This window comes from Pelophylax lessonae, assembly GCF_965119305.1.
Source record: "Pelophylax lessonae genome assembly, chromosome: 6".
NCBI lineage: Eukaryota > Metazoa > Chordata > Amphibia > Anura > Ranidae > Pelophylax > Pelophylax lessonae.
This window is the reverse complement of record NC_138773.1, coordinates 78,099,375-78,114,461: the sequence shown is the minus strand read 5'-3', so window position 1 is coordinate 78,114,461 and position 15,087 is coordinate 78,099,375. Positions and strand designations below refer to the sequence as shown.

The following is a 15,087-nucleotide window of genomic DNA, read 5'->3' as shown; positions in this document are numbered from 1 at the left end:
GTCCCATGTTGTCAGCGGGTGTTTGCATGTTAAGAAATAACCTCCGGAGATTCAGGGATGTGGACTTGTGGGGCAAAAAAACAGTTTGATCTGCATGTATAATGGACAGAATTACCTCATTAAGTCGTTGGGTAAGTATCTTTGCCAGGATTTTAACATCACTCTGCAAAAAATATTGGTCTGTAGGACCCTGGATCCAGTGGGTCCTTTCCCGGTTTCAGAAACAGGACAATATTAGCCCATGACACAGATTTTGGGAGACCCTTGGCGTCTAATGCGGCATTAAAGACTTTTTGGTGGCGTGGTAAAATACATTCCCCATATCTTGTGTACACTTCTATGGGGATACCATCATCGCCAGGGGCCTGGGACACTAGGAAGGAGGCAGCAGGCCTCTGCACCTTGTTCAAGGTCAGCGGGGAGTCAGGTTTGGAGCTCTGAGCCTGAGACAGTGTAAGAAGTGTTAACGCATCCAAGTAAGCATGCAATTCGTCTTGGGAATAGTGGCACTGCGATTGGTAAAGGTATACATAGTACCCGTTTATCTCAGCTGCAATAAGGTCTTGGCGACTTAGTATATGGCCATTTGGAGCACGAAGTGCACCTATGGCAGGAGAAGGCTGGTGTGAGCGAGCTATCCTAGCCAATAAATGCTCTGTGTTCTCCCCCCTCCTCGTAAAACGCCATTTTGGAAAAGAACCTCTCAGCCTGTCCAGCAAACCCTGGGCCGACATCCATGCCTCCCTCACGGAATCATGTGAGGTAGTCACATAGAGCAACTCTAGTTGTTGCACCTGGCTTTCAACCTGTAATATCAATTCAGAGGAATTATTTATTTCTTTCTGCTATAAAAACTCGCCGTAGGTAAGCTTTGAAGACCTCCCAACACATCAGCTCATTCCCTGGCAGGGGATAAGTTTTTTAAAAAAAAAAATGCTGTATCTGTGTAACTACTCTGGGAGGGAAAAAGTTGCAGCCAAAAGGCATTCAACTGCCAAGGGGCCCTAGGGAGCGATGAAGGGGACTGAGCTCATAACCATACCTCAAGAGGTGAATGGTCAGATACTCCCTCTGGCAAGGATTCCAGTTGGGAAACCCAAGGGGTACTAGAAGTATTACTCAGACAAAGGTCAATCCTGAGTAACGACCCGTGCGTTTTAGAGAAGCAAGAAAATGGTTTATCTGTGTCTAAACCTCCATAAATCAATCCAGCCCACCTCCGATATTAATTTCCATAGCGCTGTGGTCCCCCCCGCATAACAGGTGGATGTCTATCTAATTACAGGTCCAGATAGCAGATAAAGTCCCCAAGGATGAGTACCGGGGTGTCCAGTTTGTCAGCCATGTACAACAGCAGCTCCTGTAGCACCTCCCCTGAAAAGGGAGGATATATATATATTATGCCAACCCAACAGTAATAGTGTACATTCGACAGTATAGGAAAATCGGCCATCCAGGTCCACCCTAAAGCTCAGTTCCCAAAAGACCAGGGCCCCATGAATCAGGACACTGACTCCATGGTAAATAAGCTGTATATGTGGAGTGGTAGCTCCCCAAAAGCCAGGAATAGACATATGCCGGTTTTCGGTAATTCGATATATCGCGGTATTACATACCCACGTTATTGTTATTGTGGCATTTTTAAAATACTGAGTTTCTCTGCTCCTCAAGTCTGCCTGACTTTAGAATTGATACATTTTCAGTGAGCTGGATGACTCATTCACTCACTCAATAGAAACAGCTCTGGTAATATGATCCTAGAGTGAGAGACTTAGCTCCTCCCAGTAACCAATCAGACAGCTCCCACTCAGCACACACCCACATGCTTTTTCCAGGGCTCGGACACAGAAACACTGCTAATACAAGCAAGTTTCTGCAGATAGAATTAGATAGATATTATATATATTTATATATAGATAGATAGAGATATACATACATACATACATACATACATACATGGGCATAGCAGTGTACACACACACACACACACACACACTTATTATATAGCCATCAAGCAGTGTCTGGCCTACCTGGTGATGACTGGTCCTGGCGCTCTGATCCGATGGCCTGGTCTTTAAAGGGGCAAATCCTTGCCGTCCAGAAGTGGTTAAACCTGCAGGAGGGCCGGTGTTTTTATCTATTAATGACTTTACTATTGTTTTAGGCCTGGTTCACATGTATGCGGGTTGGGGCACCACATTTGCACAGGCATAGCAGCCCATTGATTTGAATGGGCTTGAGCTGCTATGCCTGCGTTTTCGGCTGAAAAAAGGTGCATGCAGAATTTAAAAAAAATGCAGTGGCCATGAAATCCATCCTTCTTTTGCACCATGCGACTTACTTGCAGTTGCTGCACACGCAAACTGTGTTTTTAAATGCCGTGCCCACGTATACAAAAAACGCAGAAAGCTTGCCAGAGCAGGAACTGCAGGTAAGTTGCATGGTGCAAAAGCAGGATGGATTTCAAGGCCACTGAATTTAAAAATAATGCTGCATGCACCTTTTTTCTGCGGAAAATGAGGGCATAGCAGCCCGTTCAAATCAATGGGCTGCTATGCCTGTGCAAATGTGGGCCGCCAACCCGCATACATGTGAACCAGGCCTAAAGCAATAGTAAAGTAATTTATAAATAACACCTCCTTCAGGTTTAACCACTTATTGACCACAAGGATTTGCCCTCTTAATGACCAGGCCATCGGATCGGAGCCGAGCGCCAGGACCAGTTATCACCAGTTAGGCCAGACACTGCTTGATGACCTATTTTAGGCCTGGTTCAGATTCTGTACTGACTGACTATATAATAATGTGCATAAGTGAACCAAAGCCCCTAAATTCAGCAATGAAATTCAAGTGAGGTTCAACCTCGCTCCTTTTCTGTGGCTCGGATCTTGAACGGGGTGTTGTGCAGAAGTTGGCCTTAAGTACCATCAAGGGCCAGGTGTCTGTCTGCCTTGGCAATCTTCTTTCAGCGACCCCCTAGCCCGCCCTCTTTAGTTCATACCATCATTCAGGGGGTTCAACATGTGGCTCCACCTGTACGGTCTCTTTAACCGCCGTGGGATTTAAACCTGTGGCTCTTGGTTCTCCAGAAACCTCCATTTGATAATATTTGGGAGATTCCTTTGCCTACGTTATCCCAGAAGGTGGCATTCTTGGTGGCTATTTCCTCAGATCATAGGGTATCTGAGTTGGTGGCACTATCCTTTCATACTCCCCATTTAGTGGTCCATACAGATAACGTGGTCCTTGGTCCCTGTCCGTCATTCCTGACAAAAGTTGTCTCTGACTTCCATTTGAATGAGGACATGGTGTTGCCTTCCTTGTGTCCCAAGCCTGCTCATCCCAAGGCATTTGCTTTTACATACCTTGGATGTGGTTCGGGCGATTCTGGTGTATCTGGCAGCTACGGAGTCCTTTCGCAGGTCAGACACGCTTTTTGTGGTTACACAAGGACCAAAGATAGGGCTGGCCGCTTCTTCGGCTACCATCTCTAGATGGATCAGAAAGACTGTGACTCAGACCTATTCTTTTACAGGTCAGGTTTCTCCTTTCCTTGTCACTGCGCATTCTACTCAGGCGCTTAGTACTTCTTGGGCCTTCCGTCATCAAGCGTCAATATCTCAGGTTTGCAAGTTGGCCACTTGGCCAGATTTATCCATTTTATTGTTACATCACTTCTATACCCTAGTGTGTGATTCAATTTGGGGTATTTGGATATGCACAGAGCACTTTAATCTATCTATAGCTTTATACTGTGTGATTTTGAATTCTATACAGTTTATTTTTTGATCATCAATTGTGTAGCCATTTATGCACACATCACTTTAAACATTGGTATACTTGTATCTATTGTGTACACTGCCTTAGTTGCACCACATTTTATTATATCTTTACCATACCTTTTTACGCTCACACATATATGTACACATCTCTTGTATATCAATTAGGTATATTTTCACTTTAGTACATTTTTATGAATTTTTGACATTTTAGTCACATTTCTTTTCTGGATCATATTATACAGTTGTACTTTTAGTGCCTTTATATTCTGGACTTCCAGTACATTATACATATTTTTATATTTATATTTTTATCCTTCACTAGCACTTTATCAACACCCTATAATATTTTTAATACGAGGCAGCGCCATCGCCCTACCTTTCTTCTCGATATAACCCTATAGTCATTAATGAAGCGCTGTCGATTTTACGGTGAGTACAAAAATCCCATTTTTCCCCTCCTGTTTAGTATACATTAGCAGTAGGGTTGAGCGGACACCTAGATGTCCGTGTTCGACGGGTTCGGCCGAACTTTAAAAAAAAGTCCGGGTCCGTGTCCCGGACTTTTACCGAACTTTTCCCGGACACCGAACCCCATTGAAGTCAATGGGGACCCGAACTTTAAGGCACTAAAATGGCTCTAAAACACCAAAGGAAAGGGCTAGAGTGCTGCAAATGGCAGCAAAACGTAATTAAGAGCATGGCAAGTGCTCTGCAAACAAATGTGGATAGGGAAATAACTTAAAACAACAAAAAAAAACAGAAAAATAAAACAATGTTCTTCTTCATCTCTGAAGGACGAGGCCCATATGGAGTAGGAGGGAGGTTGAGGTGGTGGTGGATGTGGCGGTGACATAGGCGTGCGCACAGGGTGTGCTGGGTGTGCCTGGGCACACCCTAATCACCTAGGGCACATAGCATTGCCAGTGAGGAGATGGGAAAGATCTCCCTGGGACCTGCTCTGCTCTATTTCTCCTTGCCTACAGGTACATGGCCCCGATACATTACTCTCCCTGCTGGCAAACACATGCATGTGTATTTCAACTTTGGGGTGCACACCTTAATGCAATAGGCTGCGCACACCTATGGGCGGTGTAGGTGGAAGCGGCGGTGGAGGAGGACCAGGGCCGGATTAACAGCATCATGGGCTTGGTGCTGAGGATTTTGAAGGGCCTTAAGGGCCGTGCCTTGCCATGCACCCAGAGGAGGAAGGGTGCAGCCATGCATGCCTAATTCAACATGGGATGCTGTCTCTGAAGCCCATAAACACATCCATGCATCGCCAACTGTCCCTCCTTGTCCGGCCTTCACGCTGTGTGGGGAGGTTCTGAGGGTGCTGCCTGGGGAAGCGAGCATAGAAGCCAGACTTCTGTGTTTACAAGTGACAGAAGAGCGGTAACAGTGAATATGGCCAACCCGGGGCCTATATAAAATGTAGGGGCCTGGAGCTGCAGCTCCAATAGCCCCTACATTAATCTGGCCCTGAGGAGGAGGACGAGGTAGCCAACACTGCTTCTTTTCAAAAATATTAAATGAGGGTACACCCCAAAAGAGTGAGAAAGAGCAAAAATGGAACAATGGGTGGGTAAGGTCGGTATCCATTGCTATTCTGCATAAGGTACGGAAAAGTCCCGTGGGATCCATGCCTGGTTCATTTTAATGAACGTGAGCTTGTCCACATTGTCTCTGGACAGGCGGCTGCGCTTGTCTGTTATAACGCCCCCAGCCGTGCTAAATACCCGTTCAGATAATACACTGGCTGCAGGGCACGCCAGCACCTCCAAGGCGTAAAGGGCAAGCTCAGGCCATGTGCCCAATTTGGAGACCCAGAAGTTGAAGGGGGCAGACCCGTCATTCACTACATGTAGGCGTGTGCACACATACTGCTCCACCATGTTGGTAAAATGCTGCCTCCTGCTAAGACGTTCCATCTGAGCTGCTGGTGCTGCTGTTTGTTGTGGCGTGCTGACAAAGCTTTTCCACATTTCGGCCATGCTAACCCTGCCTTCTGAGGTGCTGGCGGTGCCCTGGTTGCGTTGGCGACCTCCTCCTCCTCCTCCTCTGCCTTGTGCTTCCACTGTGGCCCCGCTGTCAGATGGGAATGCCAGCAGCATGGCGTCTACCAGCGTGCGCTTGTACTCGCGCATCTTGCGATCGCGCTCCAGTGAGTGAATTAAGGACGGTACGTTGTCCTTGTAACGGGGATCCAGCAGCGTGGCCACCCAGTAATCAGCACAAGTTAGAATGTGGGCAACTCGGCGGTCGTTGTGGAGACACTGCAGCATGTAATCGCTCATGTGTGCCAGGCTGCCCAGAGGCAACGAAAGGCTGTCCTCTGTGGGAGGTGTATCGTCCGTGTCCTCTGTATCCCCCCAGCCACGCACCAGTGATGGCCATGAGCTGGCCTGGGTGCCACCCTGCTGTGAACATGGTTCCATCTCCTCCTCCAGCTCCTCCTCCTCCTCATCCTCCTCATCCTCCAGAACTGTGCCCCTGCTGGACAATTGCGTCCCTGGCGTTTGCGTGTGCAGGAACCCACCCTCGGAGCCCCTTGCGAATGACTGCCCTGAAAGCCTTGGAAATGTTACCTCTTCATCCTCCTCCTCATCCTGTGCCACATCCTCTGTATGGAACAGGCAGCACCCTCAAATCTTCAGAAGTATGAGATGAACCCCAAAAACTTGGAAAGGTGGATCTCTCTCACACGTACCAACACAGACTATCCCCCAATTTAACTGATCCCCAAAGGTTTTTGATTAAATAGCGGAATAGAAAATATGATCCAAAAAAAGTGTATGTATATCACACGTACACAACCACACTAGGCCCCAATTACTATTGTTTGTACCCCTAAAAGGCTAGATGAGGAGTAGGGGGGGTATGGAACAGGCAGCACCCTCAAACCTTCAGAAGTATGAGATGAACCCCAACAACTTGGAAAGGTGGATCTCTCTCACACGTACCAACACAGACTATCCCCCAATTTAACTGATCCCCAAAGGTTTTTGATTAAATAGCGGAATAGAAAATATGATCCAAAAAAAGTGTATGTATATCACACGTACACAACCACACTAGGCCCCAATTACTATTGTTTGTACCCCTAAAAGGCTAGATGAGGAGTAGGGGGGGTATGGAACAGGCAGCACCCTCAAACCTTCAGAAGTATGAGATGAACCCCAACAACTTGGAAAGGTGGATCTCTCTCACACGTACCAACACAGACTATCCCCCAATTTAACTGATCCCCAAAGGTTTTTGATTAAATAGCGGAATAGAAAATATGATCCAAAAAAAGTGTATGTATATCACACGTACACACCCACACTGGGCCCCAATTACTATTGTTTGTACCCCTAAAAGGCTAGGAGTAGGGGGAGTATGGAACAGGCAGCACCCTCAAACCTTCAGAAGTATGAGATGAACCCCAACAACTTGGAAAGGTGGATCTCTCTCACACGTACCAACACAGACTATCCCCCAATTTAACTGATCCCCAAAGGTTTTTGATTAAATAGCGGAATAGAAAATATGATCCAAAAAAAGTGTATGTATATCACACGTACACAACCACACTAGGCCCCAATTACTATTGTTTGTACCCCTAAAAGGCTAGATGAGGAGTAGGGGGAGTATGGAACAGGCAGCACCCTCAAACCTTCAGAAGTATGAGATGAACCCCAACAACTTGGAAAGGTGGATCTCTCTCACACGTACCAACACAGACTATCCCCCAATTTAACTGATCCCCAAAGGTTTTTGATTAAATAGCGGAATAGAAAATATGATCCAAAAAAAGTGTATGTATATCACACGTACACAACCACACTAGGCCCCAATTACTATTGTTTGTACCCCTAAAAGGCTAGGAGTAGGGGGAGTATGGAACAGGCAGCACCCTCAAACCTTCAGAAGTATGAGATGAACCCCAACAACTTGGAAAGGTGGATCTCTCTCACACGTACCAACACAGACTATCCCCCAATTTAACTGATCCCCAAAGGTTTTTGATTAAATAGCGGAATAGAAAATATGATCCAAAAAAAGTGTATGTATATCACACGTACACAACCACACTAGGCCCCAATTACTATTGTTTGTACCCCTAAAAGGCTAGATGAGGAGTAGGGGGAGTATGGAACAGGCAGCACCCTCAAATCTTCAGAAGTATGAGATTGTGTTCACTGTACCCCACAAAGATTGAGTTCACTGCACCCCACAATGATTGTGTTCACTGCACCCCACAAAGATTGTGTTCACTGCACCTCACAAAGATTGTGTTCACTGTACCCCCCAAAGATTGTGTTCACTGCACCCCACAAAGATTCTGTTCACTGTACCCCACAAAGATTGTGTTCACTGCACCCTAAAAGGATGTTGTTCACTGCACCCCACAAAGATTGTGTTCACTGCACCCTAAAAGGATGTTGTTCACTGCACCCCAAAAAGATTGTGTTCACTGTACCCCCCCAAAGATTGTGTTCACTGCACCCCACAAAGATTGTGTTCACTGCACCCTAAAAGGATTTTGTTCACTGCACCCCACAAAGATTGTGTTCACTGCACACCAAAAAGGATTGTGTTCACTGCACCCCAAAAAGATTTTGTTCACTGCACCCCAAAAAGATTGTGTTCACTGCAGCCCAAAAAGATTGTGTTCACTGCAGCCCAAAAAGATTGTGTTCACTGCAGCCCAAAAAGATTGTGTTCACTGCAGCTCACACACAGAAAAATGGATGTGGATCACTGACACCTGCCTATCTCCAATCCCACACCACACAGCAATATCGATTGTAGTTTGTAGAACACAGTTTCCCTAAAATTCAGCAGACTCTGTCCCTAACAGGATTGAGAAGAGATCGTAGATCAGGATTGAGTGCAGATTCACCCCACCCCCCACACAGCAATATCGATTGTAGTTTGTAGAAGACACTGACCCTATAATTCAGCAGACTCTATCCCTAAAATGCCTACAACTCGCCCTGCCTAAACACTCCGACCTGTCCCTCAATTCTATCCGGACACAAATGGTTTTTTCCTGCCTATCTTTCCCTAATCAGCAGCCAGCACATTGATGTGTGCTCTGTCCCTTAGCTAAGCAGCAGAATGACGCTGCTGCGGCGGCTGCCTCGAACTTATAAAGACTTGGTCACATGCTTCAGACGGCCAATCACAGCTACTAAGACATTTGCAGGCATGGCTGGGATGGCTTAAGGCACACCAGTTAAACGATTGTTGATTGGCTGTTGAAAGCCCGCCATGAAAAGAGCGCCAAAGCATGCAAAACCCGGAAATAAAACGACCGAACACGGATTTTTACCCGAACATACAGTAAAGTGTCCGTGTCCGTGTTCGGGTAAAAAAAATCCAATTATTCGGTACGAACACGAATAATACAGTCCGTGTTCGCTCAACACTAATTAGCAGCAATGGTTTACTGAATGACTTCTTCTAATTATATAGAGGTCATTAATTCTATACAGGTCATTAGTGAGGATTAATCATATACACTCTGTTAAGCACTCCATTTTCTTTTTTGTTGGTAAATATAGTTGAGCTTCCATATCAAATCTGAACAGTCTGCAGTTCAAATACACAAATGATTTGCATTTAGGATCTAGTCTGAGATTAGGTGTAAGATCTGATTTAGATATGCTTGAGATGCAATTACTTTGACTTGCATTTACTAAAAGCAAAGCAACATGATGCATTCCAAAAGCAACAATAAAAACAAGTGTTTTGTGCTACCTAAGATCCAATTCAACTTTTGCACACAACATTACACATGACAGATGCTTCACAAATGATGTCAGAAGCAAATCCCAAATGCCGATATACAGAAAACCTTCCTTCCAAACATTATGGATGGAAAGGAAAAAGTAATGGTTTTGCATTTAAAATGGTGTATTTGTTGATTTTGAGAACCTTTTTGTTTTATTCAATGTTGTGTGCTTTTGTTCCAGGGCTCTCAAATCTTGTGGTTTAGGTGGGGCCGCTCATGTGAAGTTGGTAGTGGAATGGGACAGAGAAACTAAGGAATAGTAAGTATATAAAGAGAAATGTGTCATTTGGCAGCCATGGGGGGGGGGGGGGGGGTGGTTCTTTCATGTCAGGCCATTTCAGATTGCAGTTTGAAAACAAGAATAGTATGTCACATGTCATGTCATCACATCTGCAGAGGTTAACAAGGGAGCCAGTAACCTATATTTATCAAATTTTTTTGTTTTTCATCCCTCTGTTGCCCTAAGCAGCCAAATTCTAGAACTAATAAATACTAATAAAAAGAAGCACTAAAATAATAAAATGATGAACTTGATTTATTGTTAGTCTACAACCACCTTCATGTTTAACCTCACTCTAGGTGTTAAAGTATAACTAAAGGCAAAACCTTTTTTTTTTTTCTAGTTTTGGATAAAGTGGATTAGACCCCCCCTGTCAGTTTTTATTGCTGTCTGTCTTTTTCATTGCGGTTTGTGCCCCCATTAGGGAGATTCACCCTCTATATTTGTCTAGTTTACCATTATTATTGAAAGTGAAAGAAAACCCAGATTTTGGGTTGTCCCCAGAAAAGTAATAGAGGGTAACTCTTCCAATGGAGATATTAGTTCCGGTAACCTTGGGGCCCCCGAAGAAATTCCCTTAATTTGCAGGTATTTCCTCTCACTTCCTGTTTGGCTATGGGACAGAAAGTGAAGGTAAATCTCCACAATGGGACAGAATGCTAATAACGTGTATTCTTTCTTGAACCTTTGTGTGATTTTGTATATTTATTCCAGATCTGTTCAGTAATCCAAAGTGAATCTTTACCTCTTCAAGAGTTTCCTTTGATAAAGGCCAGTCACTACTGCTCTTGCTCCTTGTGCAGGGTGACTGGCCTTGTCTCCGCCCCCCCCCCCCCCCTGTAGCTTTCTGCAGCCAGCCTATAGTAGGTGGAGCTACTGGCTCCTGTGGCTCTTCTCTCTGTGACGGCTATGTGCTTCTACATTTGTCGCTACTACATTTGCAATGGAATAACTGGGTTTGCAAAGACACCTGGTGCACAGAAACTGGATTTTTCTTGTTTTGTAGTAATTGTAGAATATATTAAATTAAGTTATTGTTCCCAGAGTTTCAACTTTGAAGTAAAAGTCCAATCAAATCCTAACTATACTTAGTGTTACTAAACCCACAACAGTAAAATCAGTATGTGTATGCAGTAAAGCATGCTTGTTATGCTTACTGTGGAACCTAAAGGGTTAATTTTGTGCATTGTGTAAAAAGGCTGTTTGATCTGGTCTTCTCTGATCCTCCCCTTCTTCCACTGTCCCCAATCTTTCTATCTCCAGGTATTTAGCAGTTTATATTTACTTAAAAAATTGCATTTCCATGTTCCGTGTACTGTGGAAGGCCAGATATAGTGAATGCAGGGTCCCCAGTTTAGTAACACTTTAAACCTGCTTTCACCCCCTTTTCAAGCCAATTCTAACTACCCTGTAAAGCAGGCATCTCCAAATGTTCTAAACAAAAGGGCCAGTTTATGGAGTAGATTAACCGCTATTGACAAAGAAATTAAAGAATTAAAGGAACCACTTACTCCCAGTAAGAGTACAGTAGAAAATGCTTCCCTTTCCACTAATTTACAAAACCAGTTGGAAAAGGAGGAGCGTGAACAGAGATTAAGAAACCGAGAAAATATACCTGGGATGTGAATGATTACAAATCCGGTAACGTTTTTGGTTGGCAAAAGAAAGACATTGGTGCCCCCTAATACCAATGAAAGGGTACCCAATGCCATTTTCCAACACGCATGAGGCTACAAGTTCTGGAAGTGCACCTGCCTCTGGCTCTGTTCAAATTCACAAACAGGGCAGGCCGGAATACAGAGGCACTCCCAACAACTCAAAAAACAGACACCCTAGTTTCCGAACCCCCAATAAACATCAACAAGGTAGGGGTCCCTCTGGACATTATTACACAGGAAATAATTGAGGAAGAGGTTAATTTAAAAACAGAGGGAGAGGTTCCAACCATGCTCCCCCTAGACGCCCGCATTCCTATTCCAGGGAAGATTATGGGAGATCCTCCCAGACATACGGGAGAAATCCAAATTTTAACCATAATTTCTCTTTCGTTCATTGACGGACACAGCTCCTTATCTTCTTGACCATTGTATTCTGCCCCCTACAGGAGTAGGACAGTAGGCAGGAAAAAGCTTGACTACACCTATGGGGCAGTCCCAGGGGGTATACACCCACTCTCAACTATAGCCACTCAGTTTTTTTTCGGCCTAGTCAGGAGTAAGGACCTAGTTCCTTGTTGGGATCTCTGGTCCTGGCAATTTTTTCCTTTTAAATGGAATTTTTTTTTAAATCTTTATTTTGTTCCTGTGAGAATCTACTATCAACTGCCGGACTGGGCGACGGACTGGATAATCTAGCTCCAGAGGGTGCGTGCAGGCCTTCGCTCCGCGCTAGGGCATCCGCAACATAGCCCCACTGGGCGGGGGCTGGCCTGCGTGTTAAACGGCTCACGAGGGCGCATACGACCTCACCACATTCCTTCTGCTCCTGACAGCCCCCGATGGAGCAGGGGTCTGTCAGGAGCAGTGCCCACCCTGTTCCTGGTATGGTAAGTAGCTGTCCCCCCCTCTAACCCTAGAGGTTTTTGGGGTAGATGTGGGACGGTCGAACTCCCGGGTTCCCCTCCTTCCCATGCAGAATCTCCTTCCTTCTCGTGGCCATACCTTTTAGTTCGGTCTGGGGTGTTGGGGGGGGGGGGGGGGGGGTTGAGCCGCGACCGGATGATCGGCCTTTTGAAATGGGGAGGGTAGCGTGCGACCAGGCAATCGACCTTTTGGAGGGGGCTGTACCTGGTGGGGGCTCTTGCCAGGGCCCCCCTTCCTGATAGGATTGTGTTCGGTGCTCCGGGGGGCCGCATGGCACCGCACAGGCCTCCATTTTCTTGCATCCCCTTTTGTTCTGTAGATCCACAGCCATGTTTGTGTAGCCTTGGCGGCCATTTTCTTGTGGTTTTCTCTCGAAAATGGTGGCGGCCATGTTTTTGAAGCTATATGATAGTGATTTCGGCATGGGAGCCCCTCGTCCTCCCCTAGTGCTGATTCCTGGTCCTTCTCTTCCTGATCGCCGCATGGTGTGCAGTTTGCCTGATGCTGTAAGTGCCTGATCGGTGGTGGTGAGTCTTTTTTTGGGATTTTCTCTCCCTCGCTCTGCTATAGCAGTGGTAGTGCTCTCTGCTGGACTCTGTGATACCACCAGCACGGTGGGGGTGTCCCTAGCAATGTTATACACTTTTGTTGTGTGGGTCCCTCTCTTCTCTAATGGTGTCCTTGGAGCACATTTCCCCACCTGATTGTCTCTCAGAGGCTGCTGGGCCCTCCGGGTCTCAACAATCCCTGGCTGCACTAACGGCGGTCCTGGAGTTCTAAGTGTCCAAGGTGGATTTGCATCCACCAGCCGCGCTGGTGGATGCTGATTGTGTCAGTGTGTGAAACTTTGAAAATGGAGGATGCGGCTGATGCTGCGTCGAAGGCGCTGGTCACTTTTGGCACCCACAGGCCCTCCAAGGCTGCGAGGGTGTTCCCCTTTCCCGCTTATTTTTATAATATTGTCACTAAACAGTGGAGTTGTCCAAAACGCACTTTTGCAGTCCCTAAGCGTTTTGTGATGCGGTATCCTTATGAGGATTCCCTGCTTAAAAAGTGGACAGTCCCACCTGTAGTGGACTCGCCAGTTTCCAGATTAAATAAAGCCACCTTAATTCGGATTGAGGAGTCCCCGGCCTTTAAAGATCCGGCTGATAGGAGGTGGGAGGCTCTTACGTTCCATATGTTCACTGTGGCTAGTTCAGCACTTAGCCCGGTATTTACTATTGCCTTGGTGTCGCAAACTCTGACCAAGTGAGTTTAACTTTTTTGCCGGGACTTGGAGGGGGGAACAACCTTCCCCTGTCTTTGCGGAGCTGGTGGATCAATTGGTCCAGGGGCTACAGTTTGTCTGTGATGCCTTTTTGGATGCGGCTCCTTTGATTTCCAGACTGTCTGTCTCAGCAGTGGTCCTTTGGCGTATTATCTGGCTAAAATGCTGGTCTGCAGATCAGACTTCTAAGAAGGCCTTATCTAATCTCCCATTTGTCAGGGATTGCCTTTTTGGAGCTTCCTTGGATGACATCATTAAGAACCTCACAGGGGGGAAGAGTACTCTTGTTCTGCCGGTTTCCAAGGGCAAATATCCCCCTTGTAGACTGGGGCCATTCTTCTTGGCTCATAAGAGGCTCTTTTATCCCTCAGGGTCTCAAGACAAGGGAGCTAAGCACTTCAGAGCCTCCACCCGAGGTTGCAGGATGACCTGGTCTGGCAAGTCACGAGCAGGCTCTTCCAGACCTGTGGACAAGGCTTCCTCTGCATGAAGGGGCACCCTCACCCATATCTGGGGTGGGGGGGCGCCTTTGCTGATTTCCGGATCCATGGACATCCCTGGTAAAGGATGGGGGTACACAGTCATTCGGTCCGGCTAGAAGATCGAGTTTCGGTTTTATCTTCCGGAAAGTTTCTTCCCTTCCAACCTGTGCTTGTCCCCAGATGCTTATGGGGTCTCTTTGGGGCAGTGCAAGACTTGTTACTTCAATGGGTGATTGCCTCGGTTCCGACTTTGGAACATTTTCAGGGGTTTTACTCAAATCTGTTTACAGCTCCCAGGAAGGAAAACAAGGTACGTCCAATTCTGGATCTCAAAGCGCTAAACTGCTTTGTGCGGGTACAGAAGTTCCAAATGGAGTCCATTCGCACCTTTTGGCAATCTTCCATTCTGAACGCGGGATGCCCCTTTTGAATATGGACTCTATTCCTTATTTGAACACATTTTATTTACACTATTGAAGATTTTTATTCTTTTCAATATAACATTTTTGCTCCTTTATTGTGATATATAGAGGTTGCTCGTTTGCACATTTATCACTTTATACTTTATTTGGTTTTGCACAGTCATTTACATATTTTACACTATGTTTTATATGGTGCACTTTACATGTCAGATTCATTTATGCATTTCTTTGCACATGTTAGTAGTGTAGAACTTTTCTCTTTTCTTACTGTTCTTCAGCCTGTAAGCGGGACCAGACTATGGCCAGTGGAAGTAGAAAATGCACCAGTGCCAGCGCAAGTAAACAACGCCCCGGGGCCAGTGGAAGTAAATGATGTCCTATCATTGGTTTTAATAGGAGAATTAGTGAACCAATGTATTCAGTGGGAGGAATAGTGATACATCATTGTTGGTCAGTGGATGGAATGGTGCCACATCATTGTGGGTCAGTG

General features: G+C 45.8%; 1 protein-coding gene across 2 annotated transcripts in view; it reads left to right on the top strand.

Annotated features, from left to right (window-relative positions):
- USP31 (ubiquitin specific peptidase 31) overlaps window positions 1-15,087 on the top strand; it is a 191,818-nt gene that overhangs the window by 114,457 nt on the left and 62,274 nt on the right. For both annotated transcript variants that reach the window (XM_082260266.1, XM_082260265.1), the window contains exon 10: window positions 9,743-9,820. In XM_082260266.1, coding sequence (XP_082116392.1) covers window positions 9,743-9,820 — 78 coding nt within the window. The remainder of the gene's footprint in view (window positions 1-9,742; window positions 9,821-15,087) is intronic.